General features: G+C 35.2%; 1 protein-coding gene across 4 annotated transcripts in view; it reads right to left on the reverse strand.

Moving 5' to 3' along the window:
- Positions 1 to 16,449, reverse strand: part of cacna1bb (calcium channel, voltage-dependent, N type, alpha 1B subunit, b) — a 264,119-nt gene that overhangs the window by 78,199 nt on the left and 169,471 nt on the right. For all 4 annotated transcript variants that reach the window (XR_012396671.1, XR_012396670.1, XM_017352993.4 and 1 more), the window contains 6 exons: positions 14,910 to 15,572; positions 11,282 to 11,451; positions 8,236 to 8,362; positions 7,970 to 8,099; positions 3,865 to 3,924; positions 2,469 to 2,575 (listed from right to left, as the gene is read on the reverse strand). Coding sequence is in view for 2 of the 4 variants with exons in the window: in XM_017352993.4 (XP_017208482.3) it covers positions 2,469 to 2,575; positions 3,865 to 3,924; positions 7,970 to 8,099; positions 8,236 to 8,362; positions 11,282 to 11,451; positions 14,910 to 15,572 (1,257 nt within the window). In the remaining 2 variants the exon portion in view is untranslated. The remainder of the gene's footprint in view (positions 1 to 2,468; positions 2,576 to 3,864; positions 3,925 to 7,969; positions 8,100 to 8,235; positions 8,363 to 11,281; positions 11,452 to 14,909; positions 15,573 to 16,449) is intronic.

The following is a 16,449-nucleotide window of genomic DNA, read 5'->3' on the forward strand; positions in this document are numbered from 1 at the left end:
TGTACGAAAATCTACTGGAAATTGTTAGCACATCAATTAAATAAAAAAGTGTACCTACAGTAAAAAAAGCTAAGTGTGAGTAATTCAAAAGTGTCTGTATCAGAAGAAACACTTCAAAACACAAATACACCAGTGTCTTCATCAGAAGAACAGGTGCCCGACGGGGCTGGTGGAGAAATTCTGCTCTCCTGAATAATACAGCTGCAAACACACACACAGAGCGGCTGGTCTCAAAAGCAGAGCAGTTTTCTATCGCCTCTTTTTCAGCTATTTTAAAGCACCCCGGGGTCCTTCTGTCAACCGAAGAGGTGGAGAGGGACAGCTGAGCATCTGCACATGACGACTAAGAGGATTCAGCCACACTCAAAACTACACCTCGCATTTATTACACAAATCACACACCCGCGCTGTCAAAACCCAGCGTGTGTGCGTGCACTTATGTTTGCCTTGCGGAGAAATCTACAGCACAACTGACTTCACCAGATATCCATATATATGAGTGTGAAATTTGACATTGTGATGTAACAATGGTTGCCATGGTGATGCTATATGGTTGCTAAGTGTAATGAGTGGCTCATTGTTATGCAGTTGCTACGATGCCAAGTCTAATTCAGTGCTAATCTATGGCTATGTACACACTGCAGATACGTTTGTGTTTTAATCAGCAAATAACAGAAGTTGTAATGGATTCAGAAACCAAATTATGGGAACAACTAAATGTTAATGACATGTTTAAATGCATATCAGAGTTATGTCTCTCTTCTGTATGATTCTCTCTTCTGTATGTAAACTGAGCGTTGTCTTGACTCGTTTGTGTTGCCAAATTTTGGAAATAAAACACAATCTAAAATATTGCAATATTAGAAGTAATAGTAGTATATTTGAAATAAATTTATAAATGTAATCTAACACACACACACATATATATATATATATATATATATATATATATATATATATATATATATATATATATATATATATATATATATATATGGCTTTAAATAAATGAATATTAATGAATAATAAATGAATTATTTTGCTTCTAATAAAGATTTTGCAAGTTTATTTGTTATTTTTGTTTATTTATTTCACTTTGCTGTTATTAGTACTGATTACTGTCTTTGGGTTACATTTTTGTGAATTGAAGTCATTTTTAAATTCACACTTATTTAAGACTAAATGACTTTAAAATTAAGTTTTAAAATTTTGTCATTTTAAATTTATTTTATTATTAAATTTTTTAATTATATTTGAAAATAGATATTGTGAATATACTTATTAAATCATTAAATGTAATTTAATGATAATGTAATATTTTTTAAACATTTTAAATAGAAATAATTTGATTTTATTGAAAAAAAGAATATATATATATATATATTTATATATATATATATATATATATATATATATATATATATATATATATATATATATATATATATATATATATAAATAAATAAAAAATGCAACTGCGTTATTTATTTATTTATTTTTTTGTGTTAATTCAAATTAATTATGTGCGTTAACGCACTAATTTTGACAACCCTAATATTTATATATATATACAGTATAAGGTTGTCAAAATTAGCGCCTTAACGCACATAATTAATTTTAATTAATGCAAAAAAATAAATAAATAACGCAGTTGCATTTTATATATATATATATATATATATATATATATATATATATATATATATATATATATATATATATATATATATATATATATATATATATATATATATAATATTTACACACACACACACTAAAATATGTATTATATACACACATATACATATGTTCTGTTGATCAGTAATGTCAATAATGAGTCTCTGTAATATCACTTTTTACTAGTAGAGTGTCGTATTACTGTACAGTACACACACACACGTAAGATTTTAGTGAATTAATGCATTTATCTAAATGCAGCTGTCAATCCTGAAACATTATAAGCAGAGATTATTATTTATATGTATTATTATTATAATATGTATTACGTATTATTATTATATGTAGAGATTTTACTGCTGCTTTATTGACCGTCAAATCGCAGATAAATGAAAACAGTTACAGCGCATTTAGCAAATGATAACTACCGTAATTATCACGGCTGTCTGCGGAACAACACAAATTAAAGACAAGCTCTTGGGAAATGTGCGAATGACTATCTCAGCTCCTTTGGGAAACACTAAATTCCCATCATTATCACAGGTGTACAAGCTGCACAGCATCTTAATATAAGCTAAAACAAAACAGATGTGCGTTAAAGCGATCAGTTCAGACCAAACCTCCCACAGATGCCACACTTGTCCTGCTCCAGATACTAAACAGCAGACAGTCACATCCTGTTTCCGTCATTTTCCACTGAATGCTCTCTTGCTGGATCTGAACTGACAGTCTGCTCGTCTCTGCTCCGCTCTGACAGATTTACAAAAAAATAAATAAATAAAGCCACTCACGAGCAGGCGAAAGCCACCAGAGCGCCGCTCACTACGATGAAGTCCAGGATGTTCCACAGGTCCCTGAAGTAAGAGCCGGGATGCAGCAGCAGTCCAAGATCAATCATCTACAATAGGGGAGATCAATACTAAATACATACATACATATATATATTTTTTTTTTCATTGCACTATGGAAATAAATATACAAGCATTAAATGTTTGAAAATAATTATGAATTAGATAAATTAATTTGATAAATGGTTATTGTTAAGACATTTGCATTATTTATTTGTTTTTTTTATTTTTTTTATTTCAAATGCTATTATGATCATACTTACAAAAAAATCAGGGTTTTAATTAAAAATTATAATTATAGTTTTAGTTTTAATAAATAAAGTTTTTAATTGTATAATAATAATAATAATAATAATATTAATAATAATAATAATAATAATAATGATAATAATAATAATGTTACTACTACCACTACTACTACTAATATTAATACAAATAATATTAATAACAACAATTATTATTATTATTATTATTATTATTTTTTTTATTAAAATTATAAAAAATAAAAAATAATAATATTGAGAATAATAAAATTAAATAAAATTTATAATAATAATAATAATAGTAATAATAATATTAATAATAATAATATTAACATTAAAAAGTAAAAGTAACAATAATAATAATAATAATAATAATAATAAAAGTTATAATAATAATAATAAAAATAATATTATTATTATTAATAATAATAATAATAATGATAATAATAATAAACATTTATTATTATTCATATTTTAAATTAAAAGTCTTTCTTTTGCAGCAAATCAAATGATTTTTGAAAGATCACATGACACTGAAGACTAATATATAGAATATATTATATAGAATATAATATATAATATATAGAATAATAATGCTGAAAATGTATCTTTATATCACAGAAGTATATTACATGTTTTTGTAATAATGTCTCACAACATTGTACTGTTTTTGCTGTCATTGTATCAAATAAATGTAGGATTTTGAACAAGAAAATAAAATCTAGAAAACAAAACAAAAGGATTGAAAATATTTAAAAATATATTTTTGTGTTAATCGCACACTAAAATATATATTACATATAAAAAGTAATAAATAAATAAATGAATAAATAAATAAACATACATACATACATACATAGATACATAGATACATACACACATACATACAAACATACACATACATACACTTTTACAATTATAATCAATCAATAAAAAATAAATTAAGTAAAAAATTTTTAACATTTATTTGAGATTATTTTCTCAAGTTTTAACAATCTTATTTTATTTAATTTTATTGACAGATTATAATTACATAATAGATCTATGATTTGATGAAAAAAGAGGGTTATTTTTACCTTTATAACCATCTCAAATGTGAACACACCAGTGAAGACGTAATCAAGGTATTTCAGCACCTGAGGGAACCACAAAAGGACAATGCAAGTGTTAAAAATAAAATTTTATCATACACAGTCATTTTCTTCCTATTTCTGCAGTCTCACAGACCGTCTCTACAAAAAAAGTGGATGATGCCACAAATAATCCAAAAGAATTCTGCGTAAACAACAGTGCTTAGCCCCACTACAGCTATCATTCAGCGGCTAATTCAATAATCTCCAAAACAGAGCAGGCATGTACATATACTTTCTAAGAGACAAAAATAGATGTTTTTTAATAAAGACTCAAGTTCCTCCCACATGAGCAGTTGAGGAATATTGGTTGAAAGTGGAGATGCATCATACAGCATGAGCTGAGTCCAATTCAATGTATCATCTGGAAGAAAAAGACAGTGGACAATAGGATTCTTGGACACGTGTTAATATGTAATTCTCAATATGTCCGAGAGCTATTTACATATAATTACATATAATGTTATGCTATGCCATAGCTTGGTATTTTATTTTCAATAAGGTAGGTAAATCTGCTAGTGCTTGGTATAATATCAATGCCATGGAAGATGATAACAACAAAACTCACAGTAGAAATACACAAAAACTGAAAGCATGTGCACTTTATAAAGCAATTAAGTGACTTTGTTAAAAAAAACTGTAAGTAAAATTAGCATAATTATTAAAATGTATTAATTCAATGCATCATCAGGAAGGAAAACTTGGCATTTATTCTTTGACACATGTTTATATGTATATCTCAGTATCTCTGAGAGCTATGCTTAATAAGCTGTGCTCATGGGCTAATGCAGGCACACTGCATGCTTAAGTCCGCTCATAGGCTGTTATGAAAAATAATAACATGGTACAAAAGCCAGTTAGTGGGGCTGGTGACAATCCTCAGCGTGACAGTTCAGACAACAGCTGTCACACCGCCCTACAGAACTGCTTTTCAGTTACGTAAACACTAGCAGTGGGAATCTTAAGGGACTTTTAATATCCAATTCTGATTCTGGGAGTCTTGATTCGATTCCAAAATTATTCTTAAGCTACATTTTTTTTCCACTGTGCAAATACATCTTTCAATTTCACATTTGAACCAGATTAGGAGTTTTCATGCTTTTGTTTATGATTGTAATCTATGTGTGACAGTACAGTTATCTTAAAAAACGAAGTTACATTCAGCATGAACCAGCTCTGAATGTAACATTGAATTGCCAGATTACAAAGAACAATTAAAAAAGAACAAACATTTCTTATTTCAAAATAGAAAGCAATACTTTTTTGAGTTTGTTTATAAGCTTTAACAAAGAAATCTTTATTTAAAGCTAATATTTTTTAGAAAAAAAGTGATATTTGGAAATTATATTACAATAAAGTTTGCAGAACACAAGCTGCGATTAGCATATGATGGTGCTGTTCTTCTCTACTGACATTTGTCCATCTTTGTCAAAATGAAGTGAAATTGGAAGCATACTGTACTTTAACCATTGGTTTGTGACCATGGTATAAGTGGAATAATCCAAGGTTAGTTAGTTGTTAAATGCACTTAGGCTGTGTGTCCACCAAAGTGGTCTTCAGCTGTGCATTTGATTTCTGTTGTTGTCAATGGTAGCACCGCGCTTTTGAGGGCCTGTAGCATAGCGAGGTAATGAGTGGGGACTTTATGGTCACCAATAAGTGCTTGGCGTTCCAAGTTAAAAAAAGGCAGTGTCACTTTTGAGCAAGCCATACAAAGTGGATGTGAAATGTTTCAATACTACACAACTGTCAACAAATAATCTACTAAAGATGTTTTACAGTTAGCGCTGAGTGCTTGCCGTTGCAAATTGAAAAACACAGCACCCATTTGTGTCACTTTTGAGCTAGCCGTCCAAACAAAAAGGTGGAGGGGTGGGTCAATACCACACAACTAAAAATACAAATAATCTGCTATGGATATATTACAGTTAACAATGAGTGCTTGCCGTTGCAAGTTGAAAAATGCAGCACCCATTGGTGTCACTTTTCAACTAGCGGACCAAACAAAATGGTGGAGGAGTGGTTCAATACCACGCACCTGTCAACAAATAATCTGCTAAAGACATTTTACAGTTTCTGTGCCCGATGACCTGGTTGTTGTGGTCCTAACCTTCGACCACCACCCGTTCCCCAATGCACAGGCCCCTTACAAATACCCCAGTAGGTGGTGGGCCTACAGGAGGATGGTCCCACATCTGTCCGTCGGGCTAAGCCCAGCTGGGTTCCGTGGGAAAAAACCCAACCACCAGGCGCTCACATACAAGCCCCAACCCCCGGCCTGGCTCCAGGCTGGGGCCCCTGCTGCGCCATACATCATCGTGGTCCTCAATGTAAATAAGTTCATAAGGGGTTTTTGAACCGCACTTAGTCTGACCTGTCACCTAAGACCTTTTTGCCTTCGGAGATCCAACCAGGGGCACTAGTCCCCGACAAGACAGCTCTTAGGATCACTCAGGCACTCAAACCCCTCTACCATGATAAAGTTGCGGTTCATGGAGATTCACCCTGTGTATCTTAGGTCACTGGATATTGTGAGGCTGTCTTGGCTGACACGTCTCTACAATGTCGCATGGAGGTCGGGGAAAAGTACCTCTTGACTGGGCAACTGGGGTGGTGGTTCCTATTTTGAAGAAAGGGGACCAGAGGGTGTGCTCTAACTATGGGGGATCACACTCTTCAACCTCACTGGGAAAGTCTTTGCCAAAGAACTAGAGAGGAGGATCTGGTCGATGACTGAACCTAGGATCCAGGATGAACAATGCGGTTTTCGTCCAGGCCATGGCACACTGGACCAGCTCTATACCCTCACCTGGGTGCTTGAGGGTTCATGGGAGTATGCCCAACCAGTCCACATGTGTTTTGTGAACTCAGAGAAGGCATTTGACCGTGTCCCTTATGGCATTCTCTGGAGGATGCTGTGGGAGTATGGGGTCAGAGGCGCTTTGTTAAGGGCTGTATTCGCCCAGTATGAACAGAGTAGAAGTTTGGTTCGCATTGGCGGATATAAGTCAGACTTGTTTCTAGTGCATGTTGGCCTCCGGCAGGGCTGCCATTTGTCACCAATTCTGTTCATAACTTTTATGGACCGAATTTCAAAGCACAGCCTTGGGCTTGAGGGGGTCCGGTTCAGGTACCGTTGTGGTAAAGAGGCCGAGCCGAAAGGCAGAGCTCTCAATTTACCGGTCAATCTTTGTTCTTACTTTCACCTATGGTTATGAGCTTTGGGTCATAACTGAAAGGACAAAATCTCGAATACAAGCGGCCGAAATGAGTTTCCTTCGCAGGGTGACAGGTTGCACCCTTATAGACAGGATGAGGAGCTCTGTCACCCAGGAGGAGCTAGGAGTAGAGCCGCTGCTCCTTCACATTGAGAAAAGTCAGCTTAGGTCGCTCGGGCATCTGTTTCGAATGCCTCCAGGACGCCTACCTAAAGAGGTGTTCCAGGCATGTCCCACCAGAAGGACGCTTCAGGAAAGACCCAGGACATGCCGAAGGGACTATGTCTCTCAGCTGGCCTGGGAATGCCTCGGGATCCCCCTAGAGAAGCTGGAGTAAGTATCTTAACCCGGCCCCGGATAAGGGGATGAAAATGACATGACATGACATTTTACAGTTTTGCTCACCATTGCAAATAAAAAAAAAACAGAGCACCCATCAGTCTCACTTTTGTGCTAGCCATTCAATCACAATGGTGGAGGGGTGGTTTAATACCACGCAACTGAAACCAAAAAATCTGCTAAAGACTTTTTACTTTACCAATGAGTGCTCGCTGTTGCAAATTGAAAAATGCAGAGCCCATCAGTGTCACTTTTCAGCTAGCCGTCCAAACAAAATGGTGGAGGGGTGGTTCAATACCACGCAACTGAAAACGAAAAGTCATGCTAAATACGTTTTTATGTTTCCAATAAGTGCTCGCCATTGCGGGTGTTTTTAGAACAGTACTCGAGTTTCTGCAGTGTAAAAACGCATTGATGGAAATGCAACCTAAGTGAAGAGAACTTTGACATTGCATTTAAATAATTTATAGTATGTACAGTAAGAAGTTTCTTACATCATTGCGAGGGGCATGAGCCTGCACGGGGTCTTCGGCAGCGAGAGCGATACTGCTCATGGTGATGACTGTGAGGATGCACATCTCAAAATACCGCAGATTCACCACATAATGACACAGTCGTCGCACTCTACAGAAAAAACATGACAATAATAGTCACAGTACGCAGAGGTTATTTAAGTTAAATGCTAATTCAGAACAATCTGAGAATAGTAATGTGATATACTGTATATATAATGGAACATAATCTTTGTGATTTAACTCACGGGTTGGTTGGGCCAAACACAAACATGGAGCTGTATGGCAAAATGTGTTTAGGCGCATTCTGATTTAGCTCATCAAGATCCTTCTTTTCCTCATTCAGCAGCAGACTGTCACCATCAATGTTGTTCACTGTCAAATAGATGATCATTAGAGCAAAGATGAGGAGAGCATGTCATACATGGTAAATAAGCATTCAATGTTGCTGCCTTTTTAGCAGGGCTGCTTTTTTTGGAAATTATTCTGTAATTAGTAAATTACTTAAAAGGATTCATTTAAACTAAAAAATGAATGTTCTGTCAGTATCAGTTTACCCGCACGACTTTTTAAACAGTTTTACAATGATGGTTTGAAAATTTAATTTGATTTATCATAATGACTAGAATGATGTTGATCTTGAACTTCATTTTATGATTGCATGGAATCCTTTCATTTTGTGGCATTATATGGTAATTAACTTTTAAAATAAAAAAAATGTAAAAATAAAACAACATACAAATAAAATAAATTATATTTATATTATATTATATTATATTATATTATATTATATTATATTATATTATATTATATTATATTATATTATGTTATATTATATTATATATTATATAATTATATTTATATATATAAAATAAAATTATGACAAAATAAAATATTATTATATTTAAAATAACTAAAATTAAATAAATATAATAACAAAAACTAAATAAAAAATGTTATTTATGTTTTAAATAAAATAAAACAAATGACAAAAGAAAAAACTAAATAAAATAAAAGTACAATAAAAAACAAATCAATGCAAAAATGTAAAAACTAAAATAAAAACAAATAAAATATGCTAAATAACATAACATAACAAAAATGCTAAATAAAACATTTTTAATGCTAAATAAAACTGCTTTTTAAAACATTTTCCTCCCTCCTTTATCCTCCTTCTCCACCCGCATCCTCCACAATTACTACTGATGACTTTGCTACATTCTTTTGCACCAAAACTGCAAAAATCAGTGCTCAATTTGCTGCACCTACAACTCTGAGTCTGAGGTGTCCAAACTCGTGCTATCTAGCCATCCAACCACCTGTCCACTCGATCCCATTCCCTCTCATCTCTTGCAAGCCATCTCTCCTGCAGTCATACCAACACTGACTCACATAATTAACACATCTCTTGACTCTGGTTTATTCCCCACTTCATTTAAGCAGGCTAGGGTAACCTTACTGCTAAAGAAACCCAACCTGGACTATATGCTACTTGAAAACTACAGACCAGTATCCCTGCTTCCATTCATGGCCAAGATTCTGGAGAAAGTAGTGTTCAATCAAGTCCTCGACTTTCTTACTCAAAACAATCTCATGGACAACAAGCAATCCGGCTTTAAGAAAGGCCACTCAACTGAGACTGCCCTGCTCTCGGTCATGGAGGATCTCAGACTGGCTTAAGCATACTCGAAATCATCAGTCCTCATTTTGCTGGACTTGTCAGCTGCTTTTGAAACTGTCAACCACCAGATCCTGCTATCTACGCTCGAGTCACTGGGCGTTGCGGGCACTGTTATATAATGGTTCAGATCTTACCTCTCTGACAGGTCATTCAGGGTGTCTTGGAGGGGAGAGGTGTCCAACCTACAGCATCTAAACACTGGGGTACCTCAAGGCTCTGTTCTTGGGCCACTTCTCTTCTCCATCTACACATCATCTCTAGGTCCAGTCATCCAGAGACATGGATTCTCCTACCACTGCTATGCTGATGATACCCAGCTATACCTCTCTTTTCATCCTGATGATCCCTCGGTTCCAGCTCGCATCTCAGCCTGCCTGTTGGATATTTCACACTGGATGAAAGATCATCATCTTCAGCTGAACCTCGCAAAAACGGAAATGCTTGTAGTTTCTGCCAACTCGACTCTACACCATAACTTTTCAATCCAGACGGATGGGGCAACCATTACTGCATCCAAAATGGTGAAAAGCCTTGGAGTAACGATTGATGACCAACTAAACTTCTCTGACCACATTTCTAGAACTGCTCGATCGTGCAGATTCGCACTCTATAACATCAGAAAGATCCGACCCTTCTTATCTGAACATGCAGCTCAACTCCTTGTTCAAGCTCTTGTTCTCTCCAAACTGGATTACTGCAACTCTCTACTAGCTGGGCTTCCTGCTAACTCTATCAAGCCTCTTCAATTGCTCCAGAATGCAGCAGCACGAGTGGTCTTCAACGAACCTAAACGAGCACATGTCACTCCGCTGCTAGTCCGTTTGCACTGGCTGCCAGTTGCTGCTCGCATCAAATTCAAAGCTATGATGCTTGCCTACAAAGTGACTTCTGGCCTTGCTTCTTCTTATCTGCTCTCACTTCTGCAGATCTATGTGCCCTCCAGAAACTTGCGTTCTGTGAATGAACGTCGCCTCGTGGTTCCATCCCAAAGAGGCAAGAAATCACTTTCGCTAACGCTCACACTCAATCTGCCCAGTTGGTGGAATGAACTCCCTAACTGCATCAGAACAGCAGAGTCACTCGCTATTTTCAAGAAACGACTAAAAACTCAACTATTTAGTCTCCACTTCACTTCCTAATCTGCAATTGCCTCTCTGAATATCACACTAACTGTACCCAAAAAAAAAAAAAAAAAAAAATATATATATATATATATATATATATAAAAATAAAATAAAAAACACTAATACTACTAATACTTCCCTTCTTAGACTTTACAGACCTGAAACTTGCCTATAGCACTTATTCATTGTTGCTCTTAGTTGTGTAAATTGCTTCCTTATCCTCATTTGTAAGTCGCTTTGGATAAAAGCGTCTGCTAAATGACTAAATGTAAATGTAAATATATATATATATATATATATATATATATATATATATATATATATATATATATATATATATATATATATATATAAAATGACAATAAAAAATCTAATTAAAAAATACAAAAAAAATAATAAAATAAAAATATAAAAACAAGATTAAAAAATACAATAAAAACAAAACAAAAAAAATATAAAAAAAATTCTAATAAAACAATAAAATCTCACTTGGAATGACAGTGGTCTCTCCTGGTGGCGCAGTTATGGTGACAGGGATGTTGACTCCGCTTGGACCCACTCGAGTGCTGTTTTTTAGATTATCTTTGTCTTCTGGCTTCTCTTCAGAAGGAGACTGGAGAGGGCTGGTTGTGAGGCTGTCTGTTTCTGTTGGTCTGCTCCTGTAATGACCAAAAGCTCAAATGTCTGAAACAACACAGTATATATCCATATAGATGCACAATATATCTCAAAGTGTACCTCAATTGCTTTGCTAAGTGCATATACATCAAAGTCAAAAAGAAATTGTAGCAACAAATGCCATGTCCAATCATGCACATGTAAATCAATTGAGCATCAAAATGTCTAACACAAAATGACATTGCATTATAACCCAATATCAAAGTAATGTCATTTGTTTAAAGGAAAAACAGCATTGTTTAAAAGGTTGAAAAAAAACTACAGAAACCATCAAAGAAGTTCTAATGGTTTTCTAAGGGAAATTATATTAGGTTTTATTGGAAACTGGATTGGTCTTGTGGGTATCCATAAGGGTGGGTAATTATATGTCTTCTATTGGTGGCATGTTAAAACTAATAGATTCAAATAGAATATGTGTAAAAACTGAACAATATATTTGATATTTGAGCATTGATATCACATGTCTGTATCTGCAATAGTCTCAAAGCAGGATTAGATTATTTATTAGCGATTAAAATACAAAAAAGTATTAAAAATTACTACTTGTTAACAATTTATATAACAATGACCATATTATTTTACATTCTATTGTTCAATTTCTGTGCTTGAATACTGTTTGACTTCTCAAAAAACCATAAAGCAATGTTTATTTATTTATTTATTTGTTTCTTTATTCATTTTTGCTTGTAATATATTACTTTTTGTGAAAAGGCACTGCGTGGAACAAAACTTGATCATCCCAGTCGATCTAAATTAATGATTTCTTTTTTTTTTCAAATAGAGTTATTCAAACCATCTGGTAAAATGTTATTCATATCAATATATATATTGTGGCAAAACAAAATATCGCCATGTCATATTTTTCCAATATTGTGCAGCCCCAGCAGAAACCAACACAAATGGATTGATTTTAATAGCTAAGATTTTGATGATTTATAATCGTTTTAGTGCTGTTTATCTATAAACTAATTTTGAGAGGATCACGTGCTTATGATTGATCACAGCGTGTCCCGCATCAGCTCTGAATTTTGCGCCAATCTGATGAATACTGACTCAGTGTAAATAATCTGAGTTTTCCACTTGAGTTATTTTTGTCTTGAAGAATCCCCCTTCCACCCCTTTTCCTCACCTTCTTCTGATAGGGTGGCATGGCTGCCCAGTGTTTAGCACTGTTGCCTCACAGCAAGAATGCCTCTGGTTTGACTCCTCACCGGACCAATCTGCGTTTCTGTGCAGAGGTTGCATGTTCTCCCCGTGCTCTTGTGGGTTTTTCCTAGGGTTTGACGATTTCCTCCCACCATTCAAAGACATGCAGTTGAATTCAGAATTATTAGCCCCCCGAATTTAGCTTAAAGGGGATAATAATTTGACCTTAAAATGTTTTTTAAAAAAGATTACAAACTGCTTTTATTCTAGCCGAAATATAACAAAAAAGCTTTCTCCACAGGAAAAAAATATTATCAGACATACTGTGAAAATGTTCTTGCACTGTTAAACATCATTTGGCAAATATATTAAAAATAGACAAAAAATTCAAAGGGGGGCTGATAATTCTGACTTCAACTGTACATCATAAGTAATTTAACTACTCTAAAGTAGCAAACTTAAAGATAAACTTTTAGCTTTCTATATCTCAGCTATTCCTTCAACTTAATAAGCAGGGGAGTTCCCGAGACCTACCTGAGCTCAAACTCACCTCTCTCACCCTTCAAATGGAAGGGAACACCAGGCTCGAGGATATTCGGTGCTCAGTGCTCTCTCTCCTGGGACAGCATGCCAAACATGCTTTATTATCAATCATCAGCTAAGTGAGCAGCTAAGTAAGACCTCTTGAAAAGGTATTTGTAGTGGAAACCATTAGAATATTGTCTGATGGTTTCTATTGTGTTTCTCCATCCGATTGGTCAGACTTGTAAAAACAACCTATGCAGCACACAAATGCTTGGCACATAAAACTAATTTAATTTATCGTGATAATGATTCTTCGTAAATATATTGTGCATCTCTAGTGTGTGTGTGCGTGTGTGCTCTGTAAAAAGTCCAGGGTTTCACACAACTAATTCATGTTGTCCCAACACAAATTGATCAATTTAACTTAATTGTTTTTACAATTTTAAGTGGACTAAACATAAAACAACTAAGTTTTTAGCTGAGAATTAAGAATTATGTTGATTTAGCTAATTTTAAATGCACAGTTAGAACAAGCAGCAAAAAAATAATAATTTGAGCATATGTGCATCCAGAAAAGGTCAGTGGGAACCAAAACTGTTTGGTTACCAGCATTCTTCAAAACATCTGCGTTTGCATTTGGGCACTTATTGGATGCATATTTTAGATTCACTTTATTTGGAAACACTTTATTTTGATGGTCCACTTGAGTATTAGTAGACTGTCTGCTTAACATCTGTTAATACTGCTGCTTCAACAGACATTTAACTGACTATAAGAAACTTTGCAAGTAAATGTCAACTTACACCAACCCTAACCCTAACAGTCTACTTATAATCAAATGGGTATTAGCTGGCATGTAGATACAGTGTAACTTAAATTAAACAAACAAACCATCAAAATAAAGTGTGTCCCTTTATTTTCATAATATAATGACAGTCTGACATATGTCAGGATCAATAGTGCTGTTGATCAAAAATCATGACATCATAACATATCGCGATATGTTAATTATTCTTGAAAACATACAAGTCACTATATACTAACTCTGGTGGCTATAACTCAAAACCTGTAGGATTTTCTGTTAAGTGGAACATAAATATAAAAAGGATTATTTGAAGGATTTTAGAAACCAAACTGATCTGGTTCCTATTGACTTCAAATTATATGGACAAAAGATACAATAGAACACAATAGAAATGCAAAGTAAGTGTTTCAGAGAAGACACGAAAAAACTGCACACAGGTTTAGAATGACGATTTTGGTTAATTTAGTCTCTATTGATAGTTTTTACATGACATGACACCATTAGGGGTTTGCATGCTATAATGCATATGCAGTAACTATTTTAATTTGCCGATTAAGTCTAATTAAAGTATAAATTGAAACGCAAAACAAACCGACATCAATTATAAAAGTAACATAAAAGCACTTTCACGCTATAACGACATCGCCAATGTCTAAATCATATCCAAAAGATGTACACATTGCCAAACCGGAGCTCTGACAGGGACATCAGGGATTTCAATGACTGAAAAATAGGATCACAAGTGCCTAAAATTGACAGTTTATGATCATAACTCTGTTTTTTTCTATAGGTTTGTGATCCAAATATGCATAGCTTAAAACAGATGGAAATACGAGTGGTTTGTGGTTTAGCTGCCATTATGGTCCACTGTTTTTTTACCTGTCAGGTCTCCAAATCTGACAGAAAGCTTTCAATGAGCATTAAAATACTTTCTGGGTGCCACTGTACACTATAAAAACCTACCTGCGTTTACCACCATTCTCTCTACATTCGTCTCCATCCAATGTGGACTGGGCTTTAACCCGTGGCCGGTGTCTCCTTCTCTCTCCATTCCCTCCTTCACCCTCTCTGTGACCTCGTATCCTCTCGCCCCTGCCTCCATTACCAATCACACCATTCCCGTTCCCGTTGACTTCTCTGGGTCTTCTAGAATGATGATGTCTATGTTCTCTCTCCTCAATCCCAATGCCCTCCTCTGGAGATCCAGAAGATCTGTGGTGGTTCCTCTGTCCTCCATCTTGACTGTTGCTGCGCTCTAGGCCACCCTGGTTCTCTCGATTTTGGCTGTGGTGTCTGTGAAGCCGTCCCTCGCCGGTGTCTCCGTTCTCCCCTCGACATTTATGATATTTTCTCTGGTGGTTAGATGCTGGCTGACCCTCTGAAGTGTCTCCGTCTTTGTCAGATCTGAGATTGTCCACAGAATCTCGGTGCTCCACAACCAGCGGCCGATCGTGGTGGGTCTTCATGTCAGGCCGCAGATGCAGGGCAGAGGAGACACGCAGACGCTCTTCTGGCTCCAATTCGTTGTAAAGTGCCTCGCTGCTGCTACGCAGGTTGTGTCTGCGCAGTTGGTTAGTGCGCTGCTCCCATATGGACAACTTCTGCAGTGACCTCTGCTGCTCTTTACTGAGGGACGGAAAAACATTCATCGCCTGAATAACACGCATCACTGTCGGCTCACTGCAGTAAAACCCTCATCCGGATGCAAACCACTGTCAATTATCGAAAATCATAATAGGATTAAAGGTTAGTCATCCTTTACTCACATAACTTTCCCTCTTCTGCAGAACATACATGACGGTATTTATGATATGATTTATGGTAAAAAAAAAATAAAAAAAAACCTTGGTGAGTTTTCCCCACTTAGCTCAGTTCATTTAGACTTGTGCTCTGATCCATGCCAAAAACAATCGGTCCAAGACTGAATGAGGTGTTATCGGCCCTCTCGAAACGAACTCTAGAGTGGTTCAGTTGTAGTGAGAAAGCAATACGATCTAACGAACTAACAAACCAGGCTATATCACAGCATCTTATGGATATGCAATAGGCATATATATGGCTATAAAAAGAGAGAATGATGAGTAGAGATATCATTCCTATTGGTAAAAGTGTGTTTTATGTCGAACATCAAAAAAATAATATCACTGACTTTTTGGTTAACTTATGATATAGAATCAATATATATTTTACAACCCATGAAAACTGAATTGAGGCTATGTGAAATTCTATACCTCAGATTTATATTTGGTGATGCTATGTTTGTGCGCGTCACCATTCAAAATGAAAGCTCACCTTTTCACTTATACTGTTGTCTTACGATTTCTCATCATCTTAAATTAAAAAAAGCGATCTATGACATTTGTGCAGAATCCCGGAAAATAAACCAAACTTTGACCAACGTGACAGTTTACTGGCATGTGAGTTGTCTTGAATTTGGTCCGTTTCGAAACATTGTCATGTGAAAGTGAATTGCACCATTGTAACAATTTTAATAATATTTCAG

The sequence above is a fragment of the Danio rerio genome, chromosome 21, assembly GCF_049306965.1.
Source record: "Danio rerio strain Tuebingen ecotype United States chromosome 21, GRCz12tu, whole genome shotgun sequence".
In the NCBI taxonomy this organism is placed as follows: domain Eukaryota; kingdom Metazoa; phylum Chordata; class Actinopteri; order Cypriniformes; family Danionidae; genus Danio; species Danio rerio.